The sequence below is a fragment of the Gossypium hirsutum genome, chromosome A02 (genome assembly GCF_007990345.1).
Source record: "Gossypium hirsutum isolate 1008001.06 chromosome A02, Gossypium_hirsutum_v2.1, whole genome shotgun sequence".
NCBI lineage: Eukaryota > Viridiplantae > Streptophyta > Magnoliopsida > Malvales > Malvaceae > Gossypium > Gossypium hirsutum.
The window spans coordinates 3,804,778-3,830,700 of NC_053425.1; the positions used below are offsets into that span (position 1 = coordinate 3,804,778).

General features: G+C 33.0%; 3 protein-coding genes across 4 annotated transcripts; 2 read left to right on the top strand and 1 right to left on the bottom strand.

Moving 5' to 3' along the window:
• The first annotated feature begins 4,405 nt into the window (after window positions 1-4,405).
• LOC107944366 (linoleate 9S-lipoxygenase 5) lies at window positions 4,406-8,580 on the top strand. The gene is made up of 9 exons (XM_041088952.1): window positions 4,406-4,797; window positions 5,298-5,587; window positions 5,662-5,908; window positions 5,985-6,323; window positions 6,399-6,484; window positions 6,555-6,662; window positions 6,754-7,058; window positions 7,182-7,445; window positions 7,568-8,580. Exons 1-9 carry the CDS (start codon window positions 4,572-4,574, stop codon window positions 8,334-8,336), a joined length of 2,634 nt encoding a protein of 877 aa, XP_040944886.1. The 5' UTR covers window positions 4,406-4,571; the 3' UTR covers window positions 8,337-8,580.
• Window positions 8,581-9,277: 697 nt separating this feature from the next.
• LOC121214758 (photosystem I reaction center subunit II, chloroplastic) lies at window positions 9,278-9,994 on the top strand. The gene has a single exon (XM_041088963.1). It carries the CDS (start codon window positions 9,278-9,280, stop codon window positions 9,920-9,922), a length of 645 nt encoding a protein of 214 aa, XP_040944897.1. The 3' UTR covers window positions 9,923-9,994.
• LOC121214757 (primary amine oxidase) lies at window positions 9,338-20,481 on the bottom strand. 2 transcript variants are annotated; one of them, XM_041088959.1, is made up of 5 exons: window positions 19,646-20,481; window positions 13,360-13,744; window positions 11,914-12,027; window positions 11,282-11,820; window positions 9,338-10,497 (listed from the first exon to the last, which is right to left on the bottom strand). In XM_041088959.1, the coding sequence occupies exons 1-5, from the start codon at window positions 20,446-20,448 to the stop codon at window positions 10,281-10,283; spliced, it is 2,058 nt and encodes a 685-aa protein (XP_040944893.1). In that variant the 5' UTR covers window positions 20,449-20,481; the 3' UTR covers window positions 9,338-10,280. The 2 variants fall into 2 exon arrangements, with proteins under 2 accessions (XP_040944893.1, XP_040944894.1); XM_041088960.1 differs by having other exon boundaries at window positions 14,233-20,480.
• Between the last annotated feature and the right edge of the window lie 5,442 nt (window positions 20,482-25,923).

The following is a 25,923-nucleotide window of genomic DNA, read 5'->3' on the forward strand; positions in this document are numbered from 1 at the left end:
TTCTAAATTGGCATATAATTCAGGATTTTTTATTTGATCCACTAACGCTGCGTTTCGGAGGACGGATTTTACTCTTATTCCGTGTTTTAGGTGTTCCATTGGTCTTTTTTATATATTTTTTTAATTCCCTAACTTCTTTTTATTTCGTTTTCATCCTTTTATTCTCTTTATTATTTTAATTTCTTTTTATATATCTTTGTTTATTTTTTTTTTTTTTTATTGTTATTCTTTAATCTACCTGTATATTTATGTTTTATTAAGGGTTTATATCATTTTTTTTTTTTGTATACTGTTCTTTAATTATTATTTTACGCGTATATCTAAATTATATTACACATATTTGTTTTATATATATTTATACGTATTATGTTTCTATTTTAATATATTTTACATATAGTAGTTAGATATAGTTCTTATACATTTCCATGTACATATTTCTATACCATCTTATGTATATATTTACCTATATTTTCGTATTTATGAATATATCTTTAATACATATAAGTATATATTTATTATTAATAGATGTTTTCAACATTATTATTATATATATTATGTGAATATTTTAACATTACATTATATATGTATTTATATATATTACGCATATATATATACCCTTCTTTTTATTATTATATTTTTTACTTATATATGTAGATATACGTACTTATACCTACTTAAATATATTTTTCACATTTCATAATTCTTATATATTTACATGTATTTATGCATATTTTACATCATATACATACTTATATATTTTATACTCTTAAAAATGTTTTTTTTGTATATTTCACATATTTTATAATTTATATACATATATTTTATATTATCACGATTTGTAAATATATAAATACCATTTACATTTTCTATAATATTTACCGATTTTATATATATGTACTGCTTATCTATGTTTTCATGTTCTGTAATTTATACTATTTCTTATTTTATGGTTTTAAATTATACATGCACATATATATTTTACATAATTGTATTCATTGTCATCATTGTTATTTGGAGTTTGTTTATTTATCCATGTACACTTGTGCTTTTTCTAAAACGTTAGTTCTATTTATTTATTTGTATGCTTTGTTTATGTAATCGCCTCGTCATTTCATTTTGCCTATTGTATTGTTGTTACTCACTTTACTTTGCTTACCTTGTCATATTCGTTATTGTTTCGTCAGGCATTAACACCAAACATCAAAAGGAAATTTTTCTAAATAAGGCAATGTTTCGCGTTTGGAAAATCGAGAAAACGTGCCCTAACGTGCTGGGTTTCGATTTCTCGTTCGACTAAATAGCCAAATATCCTCTTAAAGCTTCAAAATATGGTTTCATTAACTATAAGGCGATCTTGGTTTCGATGGTTTAGAGTATCGTGTCCTAACGTGCTGGATGTGATATTCCTTCGGAACAAGAGAATCTTATTTTCATTCACGTTATCAGAGTTTTCCTTTAAGGATCGTATTTTTAAAACTCTTCAATTTTCATTTTCGACACTAAGACACTAATTAATCAACTAGGTACAATTTTGGGCGTATCGAGGGTGCTAATCCTTCCTCGTGCGTAACGACTCCCGAACCGTTTTTTTTTGAATTTCATAGACCAAAGTCTTTGTTTTAATAAAAATTAAATCGTTTATTAAAAACAACCACTTTTCAAGGTGACCCGATCACACCTCATCAAAAAAGGATTGGTGGCGACTCCCGTTTTCGTTTTTTTAAATCCAAGTCGACCCCGTTTTCATTCAAAAAAATGGTGTCAACAATAATGATTCAGTTTCATACAAATTCAAAGCTTGAATCAAACCATTATATAGACAACAGTCGAAACAATGGCTAAATATTATCAACAACAGTCATATAAAAAGGTTCAACGCCACATCAAAATGTCATGAAATAAACAAACAAACAAAAAAAGTGCTTTGCTTGAGTACAAATATACAAATAAAGCACATAAAGCTTAGAACCCTAGCTTGGTACGACACTAGTGCCTATGCTTCGCATTGTACTTGTAGTGCACCAAAAACACACCAGTTTCGAAGCGACTAGAGACCGAAGATGGTGAGAGATTTACCTAACCTAAGAAGCTTGATGAACTGATGAAGAAGAAGAAGGAAGGGTTTAATTTAGGGTTTTTTAAAGAAGAAGAATAGATTTGGTATTTGGGGGTTTGAATGGATGGACAATGGAGCTTGGAGGGTTTGACTTGAGGGAAATTGGGAAAATGTTGAGACTGGTTGGTTGGCGCAGGCGAGCTTTGAGGGAAAAATAAAAGGGTTTGTGCTTGGGAAATATAAATTTAAAATTTAAAATAATAAAATTTGTATTCAATTTATTTGAATTATTTGACTTATTCGAATTTGAAAATTCAACTCGAGTTGAACTCAAATTTAAAAAAATTCTAGTTGCTTCAATTAACTCAATTCAAATAATTCAAAAATTAAACTTCTTTTTCAATTTTTTCGAGTCGAATCAAATTTTTCTCACCCTGTATTTAATAGTGAAAACATTGCCAATTGACTCTTAGTTCGATTGGCATGACGTTATTGTCAATGCAAAAGGATGTGGGTTTGAGGGCGCTGAAGCGTATTATCCTCCTATTTATGGGTCGGGGAGGGGCTATGGGTAGCTCTAAACATTATGCTAAAAAGAAAATATATGATTAGAACTTATAATGGGAATTACTAATTGAATTCGATAACTTTTTACATTGTAATTTCTATATCTTTTTTTATCCATTTTAGTTATAAATATATTAGTTTTTCCTTCTAATTGGTCCATAAATTTAGATTTTGTTAAGATATGACGACGTGATACTTCCAGGTTGTGCCAAATCGCTTTATATAAATTTTTAGATAATGAAGTGACATAATCGTAAAGTATGACATCATAACAATATAATGAAATCCAAGTTCGGAGATCAATTTAAGACAAATTATCAAATTCTCAAACTAATGTGGACCAACAAAAAGATTTTAGGGATCAAATTAAAATAAAAGTTACCAACTTTATTCCTTATATTATTTATTAATTATTCTTAACCACTTTTGGGGAAACCTAAGGTTAACTTACCAAAGAAAAGAAAAAGAAAAGGATAATAATAGAAAATTAATTAATGAACATGGCTGCTAACGAAAACAAAGTATATGTCACCTAAAAAAGTAGACCATGTGTGAGAACCTATGGGGGCATTAAAAAAAAAGCATGTATAAAAGGCAATATACACCTTTTTTATAGCTTCAGCCTTTTATGTATAAAAAGTATGGGTTAATGGCATTAAACACCCTTGAACTATGACTTATTATAATTTGGTCATTAAACTTTAAATTATTCTAATTACATCTTTAAATTATTGAAAATATGTCAATTTAGTCCTTTTGTCTCTAATATCATTAATTTAACTATTAAATGACATGTCCAGATCTTATGTGACACAAATTAAAAAAATTAATATTGTAAAAATAGATGTTTTAAAAATATTAATTTTGAAGTTTTTGAAACTTTTACTGAAACTTTATCATTAACTTTTTTTCAAATTTACTTTATTTTTATTTTTTTTAAAATATGCTACAAATTCTATATTTCTTTAAAAATTTTATTTTAAACTTAGTTATGTAAGATGTAATGTGCTATTTAATGATTTTAGTAATGAAATGACCTAATTGATATAACAGTAAATGTTTGGGATATAATTAAATTTTTTAAAAATTTAGAGACGAATTGAAAAAGAGAGTAATAATTTACGTTTGGTGTAATTATCTGTAAAAGAATAAACATTGGTACTGTTTCTTCGGTAGAAAGAATTCCACAAGTAGACCAATACACGTTGACCCACACTGTGCTGGCATCAGGTCCTTTAATTATCTACTAATTAAGAGAGAAATCCTCGGTTATGGTTTTGATTCTAAATTAGTTCATAAAATTTCAAACATTCTGATTTAGTCCTCAAAGGATTAATGTTGTTTTAGTCTTTTCTTTGACCTAGCTATTTGCTTGGGTATTAAAATTAGTAGAGAATATTTGAAAATATGGATTAAATTTAAAAGAGGTGTTTGCTTTTTTCATGGTTGGTTTGGATACAATGCGTTGAAAAATAGACGAAGATGAATATGAGTCCACAAGAGTATGTACACACGTGGTAAAAAAAATTGATCTATGTGTTTTAAATATGTTCCACGTCATATCTAAACTAATAGTTAAACTGATGAAACAATTTTATCAATACAACATTAATACTTTGAGGACTCACTGAAAAATAATTTAGAAATTTCATTAAAGGCCAGGGACCTTTGATGAAATTAACCCAACAAAGAAACTATGAAAACCTTAAAAGGCCAAAAAGGACATTGTCACTAGTTGTCACAAGGAAGTATTTAAAGGCCTTGACTTCGTCCATCCAATTCCAAGTCAAGAAAAAACCCATACAAACTCCTGTTTTCACCCTTCACTTAACACCTTTGTCTTTAAAAAATCTTGGTTTCTCTCTTTCAATTCAGTTATCAACCAATTTGAAATAGAAAAGAAAGCTTAAATATTTTGCTTTGGGTTTTTTTTCTGGGTGGTACTGTTATGTTCAACAAAACAATGGTGAAGTGTTGTGGGAAGCCAGAAACAAATGATAAAGGCATGGTGGAAGAGAAGAAGAACAAGAACAAGATCAAAGGAGCATTGGTTTTGATGAAAAAAAATGTGTTGGACGTTAGTGATTTGAAATCTTCTTTACTTGATCGAGTTCATGAGTTGCTTGGCAAAGGTGTTTCTTTGCAGCTTATCAGTGCTGTTCATACAGACCCTGGTTAGTTTTTGCAAGACTTAACCTTCTTTTTTTTTTTCCTCTTTTTCCATTTTTTGTTAGCTCATTCTGGTAGAAAAGTTGAGTATAATTTAACTTTAATCATATTTGTTTGGTTTTGTGGTTTTAATCTTAAACTGTTTGTTGCTTGTTTGATGAAATAACTGAGAAAAACTGGAACAGACATTTGGTTTTAAAGTCTTTTAAGCAATGCTCACCATGTCACTGTTGCATTACTTATTTAAATCTTGCAAGCAAGGGGAAGAAGAATTACAGTACTTGTTGATGTCATGTATTACCCCTTGGCTCTGCCAGCTCACTGGGGTCGAGTCAGACCATGCATACACTCTTCAGTTGCCATGGTGGTCCTATTCTGTGAAATCATTAGGGCTGTCGGCAGATTCAATACTAGACTTGTTGAGGGTCCGACCCTCAACAAGTAGTATTAGATTTTTTGTTGAGGGTCCGACAATACTGAAATCATGAGACACTTTGTGTTTCAGCCAATGGGTTGAGAGGGAAGCTAGGCAAGCCTGTATATTTGGAGAAATGGGTCACAACAAAGGCACCATTAACGGCAGGGGAGACCAAGCTTGATGTTGAATTCGAATGGGATGAATCCATGGGTGTCCCTGGAGCTTTCATGATAAAAAACAATCACCATAGTCAATTCTATCTCGGGACCCTCACTCTTGAAGATGTTCCAGGCCATGGCCGCCTACAATTTGTTTGCAATTCATGGGTGTATCCAGCTCATCGCTACAATCACCATCGCGTTTTCTTCTCCAACAAGGTAACTTCGTCTTCATATCCTAACGTCATTTGTTGTCCAGTTGTTGAATAATTTTTTGATGTATTTGATGTTAGACCTACCTTCCATGTCAAACACCGGAACCGTTACGCAAGTATAGGGAAGAAGAACTGGTGAATCTTAGAGGAAATGGAAAAGGAAAAGGAAAGCTCAATGAATGGGATAGAGTATATGGTTATGATTATTACAATGACTTGGGAATGCCCGAAAGGGGTGTCCATTTTGCTCGTCCGGTTCTCGGTGGATCACCAGCGCTTCCTTATCCTAGAAGAGGGAGAACTGGTCGGAAACCACACAAGAAAGGTCAGTCTATGTTTAGCATAAAGCAACATTTATGGAAGCAAATCTAATGTAATATTTTGTTTTACCATTGTAACAGATCCTAATACAGAGAGCAGGCTATCTCTTCTAAACTCAAACATTTATGTTCCACGAGATGAACGGTTTAACATGGTGAAGTTTTCGGATTTTCTTGCCTATGCATTCAAATCATTATTTCAAGTATTGGTCCCAGAGATTGCAGCATTAGGGGACAAAACTATAAATGAGTTCGATTCTTTTCAAGATATACTTGACCTATATGAGGGTGGTATAAAGCTACCAAATAATGACACTCTTAAGAAGATAAAGGATTGCCTGCCGTGGGAGATGATCAAGGAACTTGTTCGTAACGACGGCGAGAGATTGATGAAATTTCCAATGCCTGCTGTCATCAATGGTATATACAAAAATTTCCCCATCTAACCCTTAATTCCAAAGAAGTTGGCTTTGCTTATTATACGTATGGTTGCAGATAATAGGTCCGCTTGGAGGACGGATGAAGAGTTTGCAAGAGAAACTCTAGCCGGCGTTAACCCGGTCGTCATCAGCCGCCTCGAGGTAAATTTAACGTGTTAATGTTCTTTTATTTCTTTCTTATGTAAATAAGTAACTGTTAACTTTTATGTAGGAATTTCCCCCGGCCAGCAAGCTTGATCCTAGTGTATACGGGAACCAGAACAGTACCATTACGAAGGAACACATCGAGATGAACATGAATGGACTCACAGTCGAAGAAGTACTGTCTGTTCATACTTCATTTGGTTTTTGCTACTGTCACCAAATTGCAACAAGTACTAATTGTTTGCTTTGATCATATTTAATTTTAGGCTCTGAAAGGCAACAAACTGTTCATATTGGACCATCACGACGCGTTGATGCCGTACATACGATGGATAAACTCGACTAGCACGAAGACATACGCGACAAGAACTCTATTCTTACTGCAAGATGATGGCATGCTGAAGCCGTTGGCAATCGAGTTGAGCTTGCCACATCCACAAGGGGATAGCCATGGTGCTGTCAGCAAAGTTTTCACCCCAGCAGTGGACGGAATCGAAGGTTCGATCTGGCAGTTGGCTAAAGCGTATGCTGCCGTGAATGATTCTGGCTACCATCAGCTCATTTCTCATTGGTAATGAATGGTGATGAAATGCCAAAGCTCAATGTGGAAAGTTGAAAACACATGCTGGCTACCATCAACTATGGAAAGTTGTCTATGATTTTTTACAATGGTTCTTTTCCTTTTTGTTTGCAGGCTGAAAACACATGCTGTGATTGAGCCATTCATAATTGCGAGTAATAGACAGTTGAGTGTGGTTCACCCCATATATAAGCTCTTGCATCCCCATTTCCGGGACACAATGAACATAAATGCGTTGGCCCGTCAGATCCTCATCAATGCTGGTGGGGTGCTCGAGTTGACAGTGTTTCCAGGGAAATATGCCATGGAAATGTCTGCTTTTGTTTACAAGAACTGGGTCTTCACTGACCAAGCTCTCCCGGTTGATCTCATTAAGAGGTAAGCCGCAGCTTTTTGTTTTAGTCCCTCTTTTATAATATTATTAGTCGGTCCAAATTGATAATAATGTTAACTGCTACCTTAAATAATGACATGGATTTTTTTTGTCGATGATCTTTCAGAGGAATGGCGGTTCGGGACTCAAGCTGCCCCTTTGGCCTAAAACTTTTGATAGAGGACTATCCTTATGCTGTTGATGGGTTAGAAATATGGTCAGCCATTGAAACTTGGGTCACTGAGTACTGCTTATTTTACTACCCTTCTGATGAAGTACTGAAAGAGGACACCGAGATCCAATCATGGTGGACCGAGATTCGAAACGAGGGTCATGGTGATTTGAAACACGAACCATGGTGGCCCGAGATGAAGACACGAGCCGAGCTCATTCAAGCATGCACAATCATCATATGGATAGCTTCTGCATTGCACGCGGCTGTCAACTTTGGGCAATACCCTTATGCAGGCTATCTCCCCAACAGGCCGACGGTTAGCCGTCGCTTCATGCCCGAACCAGGCACTGACGAGTACGCTGAACTCGAGAAGGACCCCGACTTGGCCTTCCTCAAAACAATCACGCCACAGTTCCAAACGCTCCTTGGTGTGTCCCTTATCGAGATCTTATCACGGCACACAACCGATGAAATATACCTCGGGCAGCGTGATACACCCAAATGGACTTCTGACAATGAACCCTTAGCTGCTTTCGAAAGATTCGGAAAGAAGCTAGTAGAAATCGAAAAGACAGTCACGGAAAGGAACAACGATGGTAGATTGAAGAACAGAATCGGACCGGTGAAGGTGCCATACACATTGCTTTTCCCCAACACCTCAGATTACTCAAAAGAAGGTGGACTCACAGGCAAGGGAATCCCAAACAGCATCTCAATCTAAATCTCAAGTTAATACATGTTCCTTAAGGATCAAGGAACTGCATAGGCATTTGCATTTTTATGTTTAGTTTCTTGACATTCAAGTAATGTCAAGAGTTGTGCATATGCTTAGCTATGTTGTGAAAAAACAAATTTGTTGTTTGACTGTTTACACTGGCATGGTATAGCATTATTACAATGGCATGAGGCAAGATATCCAGCTTGTAGATGAAATGTGAATCACCAACAATATAATTATAATCCCACATTGCTAGCTGATACATATTTATAATATCTTACTTTGGTTAAATATAGACCAAATCTTTTGTTCAAGTTTAGAATTTAAATTAATCTTTCCATCAGCTTAACTGCTAGTTTAAAGTTAAACATAAGTTTAGATTTGACATAAACATTTTCTAAGTACATGAATTAAAATATGATTAATATTTAGGAGGTTATTTTTGCTCTGATTAGATCCAAGCTGTACATGTGAATTTAAATTATAAATTTTTGAAGGTCAAAAGGTAAATTTATCATTATACTAATTTATAATTTCCAAGGGACTAAAATTCGCACTCGACAATTGACCAAATGTGTTTAACATACAAACCAATCCTGAGGTTTGATAAAGTCCTGGTTAATACAATATTGATCCTTGTTAATACAATATTGATCCTTTAAAATTTCGATTATAAAGTTTTAAAGTTTGGGATTAATTTAGGGACTTAGGGTGGAATTAGCCCTATATATAAAAAAAAAAAGAAAAGAAAAGGGTAAGATATGGGTAAGCCTAAGTATCAAAATCATATATTATAATTGGTCCAACACATCTCACCTTATCCATTGCCACCATTTCCACCACTTATTCTCTATGGCCAATTCTTTGATCCCATCATCTTCACAAAACCAAGCTTTGTAAGCACAAACAAGCAAATTCACTAGCCACCCATCTCCCTATTCTCAATGGCAATGGCAACCCAAGCCTCCCTCTTCACTCCATCAACCCTCCGCACCCCAAAATCCGGCGACCGCATCGCCGCCGTGTTACGGAAACAACCACCATTCCTAACACTCCCTAGCTTCAAGTCCCCAAAAATCATCATCGCCCCACGCACCATCAAAGCCGAAGCAACCGAAGAGAAAGCCGAGACAACCGCCACAAAGGAAGCACCAGTCGGTTTCACCCCACCAGAGCTGGACCCAAACACCCCATCACCGATCTTCGGCGGCAGCACCGGCGGGCTTTTACGCAAAGCACAAGTGGAAGAGTTTTACGTCATCACATGGGAGTCACCCAAGGAACAAATCTTCGAGATGCCAACAGGTGGTGCAGCCATCATGAGACAAGGTCCGAACCTGCTGAAATTGGCTCGTAAAGAGCAGTGCTTGGCTCTTGGGACTAGGCTTAGGTCTAAGTACAAGATCAAGTATCAGTTTTATAGGGTGTTCCCTAATGGTGAGGTTCAATATTTGCACCCTAAAGATGGGGTGTACCCTGAGAAGGTGAACCCTGGTCGACAAGGTGTGGGACAGAACTTTAGGAGCATTGGGAAGAATGTTAGCCCTATCGAGGTTAAGTTCACTGGCAAACAAGTCTATGATCTGTAATAAATTTATGTTCATGTTTTGAGATGTTTTATTTTAATGGTGATTGTTGCAATTTAAATACACTTTTTCAAATAGTTGCATGATTTTGCATGTTTCTAGCTTGATGCAGAATATATACTTCTATGTGTAGATTTTAAGATACTTATAATTTGTACGATGTTATTAAGCTTATTACTATGAAATATGATAAAATTATATTTTGACTTCTCAAAAATTTATAATCCAAAATTTTAACCCATTAAATTTCATTTCCATGCTAATCTGTAATTACAGAAAATCATGATCTTTATAAGAGGCAAAAAGAAAATAGCAAACAAAATCATTGTTACTGGCCTTTATGGGTGTTGTTGAAGCTGATTCAGTTAAGTCCCGAGCTTGATACAGAGCAATTAGGCCACCTGACATTGTTAGGACCTTTCACTTTAAGCACCGGATTGTACTCAAAAAAGTTGGCCGGCCGGAGCTCGAATCCCGTGCTTATCGTCGGCATCAACGGGAAATCTTCTTGGTAAGGTACATGATGAAAACCTAATGTGTACCATAATACAATGTCCTTGTTCTCTATTCTTCTATTCCTGCAAATTAAACCAATAATCACTTATTATAACAAAGATAACCAAAATATAGCAACTTTGATGGTCTAATTGTAGTTTTAGCCCCTCTACTATGCTAAATTTTGGGGTTGAATTCTTTTATGTTGACATAATTTTCATCTACTTTTATAATATAATTAGTAGGTTTAAATTGATAATACAGTCAGCTCAACATAATTTAGATTCGCTTAAAAATCTAGACAATCATGTTCAGCTAGTAATAAATTTACAAGCCAACTAAATACTTAAAAGTTATCATAAAAAGAAATCATGTCTTCACTTTAACGACAATAGCTAATAAAAGGACCAAATTATACCAAATTAAGGTAAAAATACCATAGAGGCTTTTTTACTAGTAATTGAATTGCATTTTGTCCCTTTTACTAAAAAAATGAGCAAATTAGTTGTTGTACATTAAATTAAAGAACAAAATAGTCTTGTTAAAAATTTCATCTATTTCTACGGTTAAAAACTAGTTTTTGTATATCAGCATGAGGTACATGTGGCACACCATCTGTCACTGTTTGGTTATTCCGTTAGCTACAGCCGGTTTTAACAGCACCAATGGATGAAATTTTTACCAAAAAGAACCAATTGTACAGGGACTAATTTACCCATTTTATTAGTAGAAGGATAAAATACAATCTGATTCCTAGTACCATAATACTTTTACCACTAAATTAAAGCAAATGGATTAAATCTCGAATTTCAGCATAGTACAAGGATGAAAACCCGAATTAAACCCATCTTTAATAAGACTGCATACCTGCTGGTCCATGTAGCCAAAGTGTCATCACCCCTGCTTTGATCAGTATATACCCCCCCTGCCCATTTCTCAGACTTGTTATAGGGTGTAACCCACACATTATACTCAGTGAACGCCGCTCGAATCTGCGGATAATCATCGTTGGTCATAAGTGGACTGGCGACCGATCCCGGGATCAAACGGTAGCCGACGAAGTTACCCATGTTAGTTCTCTTGTTAGGGTTGACAACCAAGAGCTCGGCCGAATCTGGCCCGAGTTTAATTTTAGCATCGGACTCGGTTTTAGCCGTTTCACTCACAACCTTCCAATAACTTTTCCTAGGTGAGGTTTGGTCAGTGACTTTAACAGTTTCCAATTTGGATTTGACAAAGGAATTGGACTCACCATCCACATCAAGGTCAAGGTGGTAAGTGATGAAATGGTCATGGTAGGCACCCAATGTGTTTTCAGCCAATAATGTGCCATAAACTTCTTCATCAATTTGGTCCTTGTGGGTGTATTTTGAGCCCCTTACTTCAAGTAAACCAGTTAGTCCAACCTGTTTGTTAAAACCAATGGTTCATTTATAGAGGAAATTAATGGAAATAATATATAGGTTGAAGGGCATAGGTTTAAAAAAAAAAGAATTTACAGTGACTTTAATGGAACCAATCTGCTTGAATTCCCAGTCATTAATGTAGTCATAATTTCCAACGGTTGAAACCATCCTGACCACTAGGCTCATATCTGGTCTTACCTCTGTAATCTGCAACAAAGCCATTAAAATCCCATTAATAGAGACCTTCCTTTGTGTTCTTCAACTAAAATTACATTTATTTATTAACATGGTCAAATTCTGATTTTGGTCCCTCTACTATGCTAAAGTTAGAGATTTGGTCCACATATTTTAATTTGGCATAATAGAGGGACCAAAACCTGACCTTTTAGAATTAGTGAAAATTTGAAATGCCAAAACTACAATTACAAGTATAATACAAGTACAACTATATGTCTGACCAGCTGCAATGTAGAATCCAATCAATACAACACACAATAGATGAAGAATCGGACAAATCCAGACTAATTATTCCAAAAAAAATAGGACATAACCCACGATATGGCATATGCACATGGTGGGAGTGAGACTAGACCTATTCATAAGTTGAGTTGCCCATCCAAAATTTGGGAGGATTTAAGCAAAAATATTAGGCTTAAAAAAATGGGTTTTGGCAAAAAATTAGACCCATTTAAAATACGGGCTGAACTCGAGCTTGAACATTCAAGGCTCGAGTTTGACCCGATTTTAAGTTTATAGTACTTTATATTATGTAATTTATAACACATAAAAAATAAATCTACACTAAATATGTAATATTACTCTAACGTAAACATTAAAATGATTTTAAGATAATTATATAAAAAAATTTAATAAATGAAAAAACTATTAAATTAAAATAATATAAATATTTTAAAAAAAATTAATATGAACGGGCCTAAAATAGGTTTAGGTTAATCTTTTGCAAATATAAGCGTGATTGGGTAAAATATTATGCCCACATTTCAAGCCGAGTCAAACTTGGGCAAACATAATGTGTGTTAATATCATATTTAGACTGACCCGACCCCTGAACACCTCTAAATGAGACTCACATTTCACAATTACGGATGGCGGGACTCAAACCTGAACACCCTTTACCATCTATACCAAAACTTCATTGGCAATGAAAATTTATCATACCAAAAACATTTAAATTTAAAAAAAAAAAAGAAAAAAAGAATCACTAACACTTTAACATGAATAGTTAACACTAATTAATAATATTATAAAAGTATAAACATTAAATTATGTCAAATTAAAGTATAAATATTAAATTTCAATTTTTAGCAAAGGGATCAAAATCGTAATTTAACCTTTTTAACGTTAGTAAAAATTTGACAGGTAAACTTTCGTCTTAACAATTTAGATTAACTAACAACACTATAAAAGTTGAAAGATTAAATTATGTCAAATAAAACTATGAAAACCAAAACGATTTCAGCAGAGGGACCAAAACCATAGTTTAACCTTTTTTAAACATTTAGTGAAAAATTGACATACCAGGTCTGGTGGAATCATAGTCTCGGTGTGTCGCCACATTACATCACCAGCATTGCGTTCAAAGATGCAGAAAACATTAGGCATCTCAATGGGCATCCCATTTTGGGCAGCAACAAAGGCACCCATGTAAACTGCATTGGCTGGGCAATCCCTTAGAGGTTCAAGTGGCACTGCACATAGACCATACCCATATTCCCCAGCATCAAAGAATGTCCTGTAGTACCATTCCTCGGTTAAATCCATGTACGGTACGAACAGTTCTGATACGAATCCCCGATACATCACTCGACGGAATTCCTGCTTCTCGGTGTCGTATATGGATGCTAAGGATACGATCGGACCGACCCGAGCATCAAAAGTCAGATGAAAATCCCAATTAGCCCACCTAGACAAAGAAAAATGGACCATTTTTTTGTTAAATAAACTCAATTGAAAAAAGTTAAATTTTGATTTTGGTCCTTTTACAATGCTTAAATTTTTTATTTAGTCCCTAAATGTTAATTTAACATAATTTGGTCCTTCTACTGAAATAGAGGGACTAAATTACGTCAAATTAAAATATAAAGACCAAATTTCAAATGTAAAATTTTAGAAAGACGAAAATCATAATTTACCAAAAATAGTCCCTACAAATCGGTAAGTCTATATAGAATATATATTGATATAAACGGCATCTGTATTTGGCTAATAATTTTCGACACATAGCGACAGAAAAGGAATAAAATAGTCGAAATTGGGTCCTACAAATCAATTCCACCTACTAAATAATATTATAAAATAAAAATTTTAATTTCAGTATAGTATAGGGACTAAAACTGAAATTAGACTGGAATAAAATTAGTCAAAGTTGGACCCTTGTTACTATGCTCTTACCTAACTCTACTTCCATCAATGGTGAAACTCGGACCGTCCGGTTGAACAACGGTGATTCCTTTCAACTCCGGTCCGAAAGGTGGCTTTTGCTTGGATTCTCTGTAATCGGTTCCGGCGGCTTTTGGCACCGGGACGACGAGCCTATCTTGAAAATGTATTATCTTCATTGCTTCTAAATCAACTGTGACGGTGATGGCTTCTATTGGTCTCATATACAAATTAACAGTCCCGTCTAAGTAATAACACATGATTTTAACGACCCTTCCGTTTTGCTTAGTCTCGCCGAACCATCCTACGGTGAAACTCCCGCAAACGACCTTTTCGGCCTTGAGTCCTCTCTTGTTTAAGGCGGCCAAGAAGGGTGCATGGTTGGACACCAGCTGGTCGGCATCGATTTGTTCTTGGAAAGTGAGTGAAGGGTATCCGAAACCGTGGTGAATCCGATCGGAAACGATGTCGTCGCGTGATAAATCGATGATGAGTTCGTGTGTTTGGTGGTTTATACGTGCGACGACGAAGGCTTGCCGTGGTGGTGGTGTGGTGGTGGGATGGTTTTGTAGCCATGAAAGGACGGCTTGTTTATCTGGTTCGTTTAAGCCTATGTATTGGAAGGTTAAGTTGGTGGTGGAAGTGGGGTGTGATTGATTAACAATGGCTTGAACTCGGATGAACTCTTTTGCAGTTAGTGAGTCAAGTGGGTGTTGTTCGAGTTGATGGGATAATGGAATGATGGAGAGGGTGGAGAAGAGGAAGAAGAGAATTTTCAATGAATGTGCCATTGTTGTTGTTTAGTGGTATGGAATATGGATGAATATATATAGCTATGAGATACTGCCAGCCATGGTGGACTTTTAACATTTATACTAGGGACTCAAAATGAATTTTAAAATTTTAAGTGAGTTAAAATTTATAATTTCATTATTATATTAATTTATTAAAGAAAGTAATTAATAATATTATTTATTTGAACTTATTATTAATAATATAAACGTAAAGCTGATTAATTTTTAGCTTGATTGATATGAGTATTGTTGTTAATGCACGAGGACGTAAATTTAAATGCATTGAAACGCGTTATCCTCATATTTATGGGCTGAGGGAGCCACGAATAGTTCTAGCTAGAGATTATGATAGGCTGTAATATCCTGATTTTGGGCCTAGTCGGAATGGTGGTTTCGAGACCACAAATCCGAGATAGAAATAATTATTTTATAATTATTTTGAGGTCTATGATATGATTGCATGATTGTGTGAAAATTTTGTAAAGAAATTCTATGCATAAAGTGCTTAATTTGAAGTTAGGGACTAAATTGAATAAATTGCAAAACTTGTGTTCTAGAAGCATTTTGCATAAATTGAATTAGATTATTAATTAGAGGTCCTTAAAGAGTAATTTGACCAATTTTTAAAAAAAATTGGACAAAAATGGGCTTGGAAGGGTAAAAATTTAAAGAATAGTAAAAAGGGCATTTTGATCATTTAGGGGTAAAATGAATTAAAAGACAAATTTTAAAACCCAAATGTGTCCATCTTCAGCCCCATGGCCGAATATAGCAAGGAGAAACCATGGCTAGGTTTTTCAAGCTTCCAAGCTCGATTGTAAGTCCATTCTAGCCTCGTTTTTAATTTTTTTACGTTTTTGGAGTCCCGGTAACTTGATTTAGCTTATGCTAGCAATAATTCAACCTAGGGTTCATAATTGGAAAAACACCCATAGGTGAAATTTGTGTATTTTGGTGTTCTATGATATAATATGAGGTTTTAAATTATGTTAGACAACTTGTGCTACTCGGTTTTCAGTGAAAACGAGTAAAAGGGCTTAATCGGTAAAAATACCTAATAGTCATAAGTACATGTTAGAGTGAGAATTTGATGTTGCTATAGAAGGGAAAAACGATCAGCATGTCATAAAACATAAGAAAATAGGCTGAAGTTTAATTTACGAGCTTTGGCGCAAAAGTGTAAATATGCAAAAGTTTAGGGGCAAAACTGTAATTTTGCTAAAATATGATTTTGGGTCAATTTGAATAATGTGAGTCCTAATTATACTATATTTTAAATGATAGAGCAAGGAAAACTGAAATTCAGACTAAAATGGGGAAAATACCAAGTTGTGGACGAAATGATAAAAGTAGCCATTTTCGTATACGAGGTAAGTTCATATGTAAATGTTGGTAACATAGTTATTATTTTAAATTTTTTAATGTTATTTAAATGATATGATAATTATTATGAAATATTATACTTGTGATAATTGTTTGATAATATGTCAAATTATGTGATATACTTGGAAAATGTGAAATACTACCGAGTATCGGTATCGGCATTCCGTAGAAGATGGTTGAGACACATGATTGGGAAAAAGGTCCCGTTGAACCTTAGGAATGAATTAGGATACAAGTGACATGTCACTGGGATATTTGGGCATCCGAACTCGTTGAGTTGAGTCCGAGTTCACTTATGGATGCGAATGTCCGAACTCGTTGAGTTGAGTCCGAGTTCGTGAGATGTAACTAGGCATCCGAGCTCTTTGAGTTGAGTCCGAGTTCACTTATGGATGCGAACGCCCGAGGTCGTTGAGTTGAGTCCGAGTTCGCTTATGGGCGGGTTACATGGTAGCTTGGCTACATATGTGACACTTATGTGCAAACTTTCCATGTATCCGAATTATATTCCGATGTGTTCAACGGGTAAAGTTCTACTCAAATGGAGGAATACTCGAGATGAAAGGGACATTTTGGTAAATTTTGTGAAATGGATACTTTGAACAGGTATGTACTTAACCCTCGGGTTGAAAACTCAATATAACAACAATATGGTAAGATGATAAATGAAAATATGATATGAATGTCTTGGTGATGATTATGCAAATGATGTTTTATGTTTGCTTATATGGTTATGTTACTTGCTATTTGCATGTGAACTTACTAAGCATTTATGCTTACTCCCTCCTTTTCATTCCTTGTAGTTTTGACAAGTCAGCTCGGAAATCGGGAACGGTCGGAGGCTCGCTCACACTATCCGTATACCATCTTGGCATAATGGCTTGTATATTTTGGGTTTGGCATGTATAGCATTATAATCATTTTGTATATATGGTCTTATGATATGGTTATTGAGTGGTATGGAAATGCTTGATAATGATTACCATTGGAATGGCTAATCATGATCATATTTGGAGTTATGTATGTCAAATTGCTAGCTAATCCATGGAAACCATGAAATAGATAAAATTTACCATAAAATAGATTCAGACAGCAGTAGTGATGTGAATTTGAAAAATCACTAAAAATAGTAGAAATTTAATTAAATGGTGAATAAGTTATTTAATCGAAGCTTGATGAGTCTATTTTCATATGAAAGAAACAAAACAGGTATATGAGTTATATTTTGTGAGATATTTAAGTTTTGGTGGAACAGGGTCAGAGTGATCTCTGTATCCCCTGTTCTGAATTTAAAAATTCACTATAAATTGTACAAAAACAATTAGGAGTTTTATTTTACATGTATGAAATACTTATTGAGTCTAGTTTTATAAGAAACAAACAAAATAGTTATTGAAACTCTGTACAGGGAGATATCTGATTCGTAATACACAGGGGTCAGAGTAGTCGAACCCTGAAACAGGGGAGCCTTTAACTAATAAACTGTACTAATTGGCCGAACAAAAAATTCTAAAAAAAAATTATTAGATAGATATATGAGTCTAGTTTCAGGAAAAATTTACGGAATTGGATTTTTAGTTTCGGAACTCGAGATATGAATTTTTAAGCGACTATAACGCAGATTGCCAGCTTGTCTGGAAGTTTTAAAAATAAATTGTTTGAGCTGTTAAATTGATGAATTAAGTTTAGTAACACCTCAAGCTTGACTCTGGCGACAGTCTCGGGCGTGAGGGCGTTACATAAACCATAAAAGTAACATATTTTAATCTCATTCTTGATGCGTTTTTGGATGATTTATTATTTAATTTAGTGAATTTGATACTCCTAATCATTTAATTTCATGTTTAATTCTTAGAAGAGCATAGGGGAACAAAAGGAGCGAAAAACAGGTCAAAATTGGACAAAACAGGCTATTTGAAGGATCCACACTGCCAAGCCTTTTCCCACACGAGCTGGCCACATGTCCATGTGCCAGCCCATGTCGATTTCGAATCATGTTTTCGTAATACGTGACAAAAGTCAATTTTTAGGGTTTCTGAGCATTCTAATGTTTATAAATACATACGAGAAGAGGACTTGGGGGGACACGTAGAGCTGAATGAAGAAAAGACTCGAAGAACGCCAACGAATTCAACTTAGAAGCAGGATCTCCTTCAAGACTGAAGATCTCCATTCAATTTCTCTCGAAGTTTTTTTGGTTTCTTTATATTTTGTTGTTTTCCTAATTTTGAGATGTTTTCCTTCCAAAGTATGAACTAAATTCCCTAGATACCTAGGGAGGATGAGACCTAAGATGGATCTTATTATTTGATTTTTCTTATTTGTTCTTGATCTCAATTATTTATTCTTATTTCATGTTTTAATGTTTTCAGGATATTAATTCATGATTCATATGCTTATTCAGTGGAGCAAAAGTCCTTGTTTAAGAGTAGATCTGACATAATTGAGTGGAGTTACATGCAATCCTAGAAATAGGACGACATAAATCTACCGGATTAAAGTCAAATCTAATAGGAGAATTCATAGATCGAGTTAATGCGATAATAGTGGTTTTAATTATAAAGAGATTTCAATTAATCAACCTAGAGTCGGCTGTTTTTATTCTCGAAAGAGATATTAATATAAGTTAAGGATTTTTACAGATCAAGACAAGTAAATAAATAGTTTAATTCAAATTTAGAATAATAAGTGAAGTCTAGGTGGATTCTTTTTTGGGAATTGTCTCTCTCATCAGTTTTCTTCAAATATTTTTCTAATTTATTCTCTGTTGAGTTCTTAGTAATTAGTTTAATTTTAGATTAAAAATAAATCCCTTCAATTTATTCGGCTAGATAATAAAAAGATAGTAACTACTAGTACTTTTAGTCCTCGTTGATACGATATTCCTGACTCACCATAACTATATTACCATTCGATAGGTGTTCTTACCTTTGTCGTATTTTAGTTAGTTTGTGACGTCATCACATTGTCTTAAAAAGAACTTATATAATCAGAACCTATAATGATAGTCAAAGTTAGGTTCTATGTAATAATATTATAAAAATTAAAGTAGAAAGATTAATTCCTAAATTTTAGCATAGTAGAGGGACTAAAATCAGAATTAGAGCAAAATAAAATATTGAAGGATCACTTATAGTAAATTAAAGTAAAAAGATTAAATTTCAAGTTTTAAATATAGTAGAGGGACTAAACCACAATTAAACCGAAAATAAAATATTCAAAAGCAGGATCGTCATAAGTGTACTCACCTAACTCTGCTTCCATCAATGATGAAACTTGGGCCGTCCGGTTGAACAACGGTGATCCCTTTCAATTCCGGTCCGAAGGGTGCCTTTTGCTCGGACTCTCTGTAATCCGTTCCGGCGGCTTTTGGCACCGGAACAACGAGCCTATCCCGGAAATGTGTGATCTTCATTGCTTCTAAATCAACTGTGACGGTGATGGCCTCTATTGGTCTCATATACAGATTAACAGTTCCATCTAAGTAATAACACATCACTTTAACAACCCTACCATTTTGCTTCGTCTCCCCGAACCATCCTAAGGCGAAAGTCTCGCAAATGACCTCCTCCACCTTGAGCCCTCTCTTGTTTAAGGCGGCCAAGAAGGGTGCATGGTTGAACACCAGCTGGCTTGCACGGTTTTGTTCTTGGAAAGTGAATAAAGGGTACCCGAAACCGTGGTGAATGTGATCGGAAACAATGTTGTCGTACGATAAATCGACGACGAGTTCGTGAGTTTGGTGGTTTATACGTGCAATGACGAAGGCTTGGCGTGGTGGTGGAGCTGTGATAGGGGTGGGGCGATGGTTTTGTAGCCATGAAATGAGAGCTTGTTTATCTGGTTCGTTTAAGCCTATGTATTGGAAGGTTATGTCGTTGATGGTGGTGGGGTGTGACTGGTTAACAATGGCTTGAACTCGGATGAACTCGTTTGGAGTTAGTGAGTCAAGTGGGTGTTGTTCGAGTTGATGGGATAATGGAATGATGGAGAGGGTGGAGAAGAGGAAGAAGAAGAAGAAGCAGCAGAAAATTTTTAATGAATGAGCCATTGATCTGCTTTAGTGGTTTGGAATGGATGGCTTATGAGCTACTGCCCTAGTGGGCTTTTAATATTTATATTTGGTGTAATTTTGGTTTTAGTCCCTCTACTGTATAGTAATCTAGATTTAATCTATTTACTTTTTTTTGGTCAAATTAATTTATTCATCGCTGAAAACATTGACTAATCCTCTCACTAAAGAAGCTTTTTATAGAAGACCGATTCTCAAACCTCATTATTAAAGGAATAAGTAAATTACCACTATATTATAATTTAATCCTTTTAGGGGAATTGTACCATTGGACATAATTTTTTTCAATGAAAATCAATGAAAAAAAAAGTAGGTAAAGGATAATTTATCATTTAATGAATGTATTGAATCAATTTATTCTTTAATTTTAGATGTATTTATTTAAATTTTTTTAGTGAAGTTCATTATCCTTTTATTTATGAGTTGACGAAGGGTTATCGATAGTTTAGGCACTGTGTCAAAACAAATGACTGGTTACGTCTTATTCAACAATATTCTTTGATTTTTCTTCTGTTTTTAATGTCAGTCCACATTATACTGGTTTTTGTTTTGTCCACAACTTTGTGGTTTTTATTTTGTACATTTCGTTTTCTCTAAAAAAATTATCTTAGTTTTTATCCATTATGTTTTGTCTGAAAACAATATTGATTTTAATTTTTTATTATGTTCTAACATATATATTTATACATATGAGATTTTTTAAGGTAAAATTATAGTTATCCCTGTTGGGAACTATTCTCAAATGATCGTATCATGGTGTGTTTATAAAATTAAAATTCAAGATAATGAGGAAGAAAATAAATCATTAATTTGAGACTTAACTTTACTATCGCAACCAACCACTTATTATGATAAATAAAAATAATAGTTATTAAATTAAATATTGAATATTAATTTTTTTTCAATTTATCATCCCAACGTCTAAATAAATAATAACAATAATAGAACAAAAAAAAGAAAATAAAATGAGCCGAAACTACGAAATTCCAAAGCCCAATGGTGTAGGAATATTGAACATGGATTGGTCACATCAAGACCCTTGTCAACTTTTTTATTTTTGGTGAATTATAATAGGGGGTTAAAGTTTTAATAGTAATTCAAGTCACACTTAAAGCGGTGAATACCCTAACCATCAAGTTAATTTTTTATTATTTTAGTTTTAAATCTTCAAAAATTAGTCAATTTACTTTTTGTTGGACCGGAGAGTAGGTTAAACTGTTAACATTTTAATGACATTAATATAGCAACTCACATGACAATCTACGTATATTTCATTATTGATGCAGATACTTTTATATTTCATTAGGTTATTGTTTCGATCATTTTGGTTTGAGTTGTTTCAGATTTGGATCATTTCAATTAAGCTTATTTAGTTTGGATCAATTTGGATCCATGTTGGTAGGGGCATAGCCATGGGGAGCAGGCAGAGGCCCCTTGGCCTAATAGTCAATTTGCTTTTCAAACTCCCCCAAAATTAAAAGATTTAGTTCTGATCTCTTTAACCCTTGATTAAATAGTATTTTTAATTTTAGCCCTTTTAGAAAATTAGTAGTTCAATTTAAGCTTTTTTAATACAAAATTTTTAGCTTTGATCCCCTTAAATTTTAATTAAAATCTTATTTCGACTCTCTCTAGAAAAAATTCTTGGCTTTACCCCTATGTGTTGGAAGGATTCAAGTAGTTGATTTCTTACGAACATATTAAGTCAAGTCAGATATGTGTTTCAATTGAATTCCTAATTCCTCACGATATCTTTAGTAAGCATACGGTGGCAAGAAAAGCTCCAATCAGTTGTTTCATGTCATAAAGGCAAAACTTTCCAAGTATCGATAGATGTATTATTTTTGTTTTTAGTATAGATAAGTATTGGTATTAGTATATTTTAATGTATCGATATAGGTTTATCCATGTTATGATAATAATTTTGAAATTTTATCGTATAATGATTCTAGGGATCGACAAAGCATATAAAGTTAGGAGTATAATCCTTAACTTTCCTTCTTTGTATATCTAACTATTAGTACAAATAGATTGAGTAATAAAATGTATCCACACAAGAAAGTATTCTTTTTAGAATTAATCTCTTTTCGTTCCTCGCTATTTTATTCAACCCCTTCTTTCTTCTTCTCTTTCCTTCGATTTCACAATTCGTGGATTACACGGTCGTGTGAACACTCTGGTTTTCGCTCATTTTACTCCCAAGTGCTCTACCAAGCATTAAAACATGAATGTAAAAAATTAAGAGCATAAATTTCACAGTTAACATCGGATAATCATCCAAAAACGCATTATGAATGAGTTTAAAATGTGTTACTTTTAGCACTTATCAGTAATACAATAAATTTTTTAATCCATTTATAAAATTAAAATAACTCAATATTAGGTCATATGTGATAATCCATTGAAAATAAATAAATAAGCTGAAAATTTGTTTTTTTTAGTGATTTAATTTTAATGCATTTTTTATCATTCATGATTAAAAAAACAAATGATGGAATTTTTTTAATGAAAAAAGTGTAGAAAATGAAAAGTAGATAAGAAGTTCTTTTTCAATTCTTTTTATTTCTTTTAACATTATTTTTTAAATATTTTAACTTTAAATTTTTATCATTTATCATATCACATACTCAATATTAAGAACTATAATAAACATATTTTATAACTTAAAATCAGTACTTATTTTTTTAACACTTCATTTTTTTTCACGTAAATTTTTAATTTATCAAACAGTACCTCATATTTATTGTTTTTATCATTTTTTTTTTGTTTTTCTTAAGCCTTTTAAATCTAATAACTTGTTGATAGTTAATTGAAAATTTAAATTTATTAAAAATTGATATTTTAAATAGTTTAATTATCTTTTAAATTGCAAATTCATCCACAATAATGAAAATTAATTATTTTTTATTATTACCTTGTATATTGTTAAAATATATATTTTTAGGTATTATAATATAAAAATATAAAATTATTTTTTTAAAAATTTTAACATTTACATTTCTAAATAAATAAATAATAGCAATAATAGAACAAGATAAAGAAAATGGGCCAAATCTAAGTCATTCCAAAGCCCAATGGAATAGGACTAGTGGACATGGATTCTTCACATCAAGATCCCAAGTTTCGATAAGGAACCTATTGACAATTAATTTATAAAAGAATAATTTGGATTTGGGATACCGATTCTAATTTGGCATAATGGCAAAATAAGTCCCTAATTTTTGTCCATTTTGTCACTTTGGTTCTGGACTTTTTATCACTTTAGCCCTTAATCTTCAAAATTTAGTCAAATTACTTATTGTTTGACAGAAAAGTTAACTAAACTGTTAAAACTTTTATGACACCTGATATATCAACTCATGTGACAGTTTATATATAATTCATCGCTGACGTGGATAATTTTATAAAAAAATTATTAACCTTTTTTAAAATGTTGCTGAAATTTTAAATTTATTTATTATATTTTTTTAAAATTTTTATGAAGAGCCATGCAAGTTACTATATCAGTACCGTTAAAATTTTAATAATTTTGTTAGCTTTTACATCTAACAAAAAGTAATTTAACTAAAATTTGAAGTTGTATACTAAAATGATCTTAGGGTGGTTATCATTCCATATCAATTGGACAGGTCCGACAAAATTAATTTGACTTTTAAAAAAATTAATCATTTCAATCGGGGTCAGTTCGAAATTCGAATCTTTTTGCATGTATATTATTTAGGTTTTAAGTTTGGGCTTTTCAGGTCAAGCTGTTAAGAATTCGAATCATTTTAGGTTCTTGTTACTTTAAGTTTATGTCATTTCAGGTTACTGTTCGAATAATTTTAGCTTAAGGTTGTTTGGGGTCAATTCGAGTTTGGGTTGAAAAGATTTTGGTTGTCAACTTCTTACTATCAAATCTAGTCGGATCAAGTTTTGGGTTTGAATTGAATTCTCAAGTTTAGATTAAAATGAATAAATTCGAGTTATTAACTTTTTATGATAAAATTTCATCGAATATATTTAGTAAGCTAATGCTTACTACAGACTTTACAAAATGACAAAGTGAAGTCACAATATCTTTAGTAAGCATAAGGGCGAGAAAAAGCTTGAATGAGGTGTTTCATGTTGTAAAGGTAAAACTTTGCAAGTGATTAAGCCTAGCAAGACTTCCATGGCGGCATTTAAGGTAGTTAGCATCGTCCCCGCTGGATGTATCATTTTTTATTTTGATAATGACAAGGTAGTTGGCAAAAGATAGAGGTTTTAGAATAGAGATATCTGTTTAAATTTAAAGGTCCGTTTAAAATTTGAGAGGGTTTCGATAAAAATATTAAGATCGAGAAACGAGTTTTGGCAAAAAAATTAGACTCGTTTAAATACTAGCCAGGATTGAATGTTCAAGGCTTAAGCCTAGCCTAGTTCGGTCCGTTTTCAATGTTTATAGTATCATGTTATATTATATAATTTATAATGCATAAATATAAATCTATTGTAATATATAGTATTATAATGTAAATATTAAAAAATTAAGATGCTTATATACATATAATTTTTTATCAAATGAAAATACATATAATTATTAAATATTAAATTAAAAATAATATAAATATTTTTTAAAAAAAAGTCTAAAAAAATATGGATGAGATTAAAATGTGTTTGGGTTAATTATTTATAAAATAAGTCAATGTCAATCAATAATCAACCATCATTCAATATATCACGTCATCAGTCAACATGACACATCACCAATCAATTGCCATGTCACTGTTAACATGGAACGTTATGATTAATCAACTTTTTTTAAACGTCATTAAGTTTAAAGTACCAAAATGAATAAAGAAACAAAGTTTAAAGCACCAAAATAGGAAAAAGGCTATAGTTCAAAGGTCAAATTAGAAATAAAGCCTTATATTTACATACAAGTATACATATTAGACCTGTTCATTGGTTGGGAAAAATTTTAGGCCCATTTTTTAGGCTGAGTTCGGGCTTAACAAACGGGCCTAAATTTTTAGTTGAACCTGGCTCGAATATATCACGTCCCGACTCATGCACACCTCTAATACATATAAATATATTTATTATATACAAATATAAATTTTAAAATTATAATCAAGTTGGATAACTATCAAATGATTATATTTTATGTTTGAATGTATATATATAAAAATCTTTTAATAAATAGGTATTAGTTGATACGTATTGGAGGTGAATCCAAGAGTAAGAGCCTTCACCGCTTTTAAAATGAAATTACCTTTTAATCCTTTATAAATGATAAAATCAAAAGTTAACATATGGGAAATTTTCATTTTTACTCTCAAAATAAAAAGATTTTCATTTAGTCCCTTTAGAAATGACAGAATCAAAAGTTAATATAAGATAAAATTACACTTTCACCTCACAAAAAATTATAATTCAATTATACCCCACCTAAAATATTTTATGAATTCACTCATGTAAACATCGGTTTAA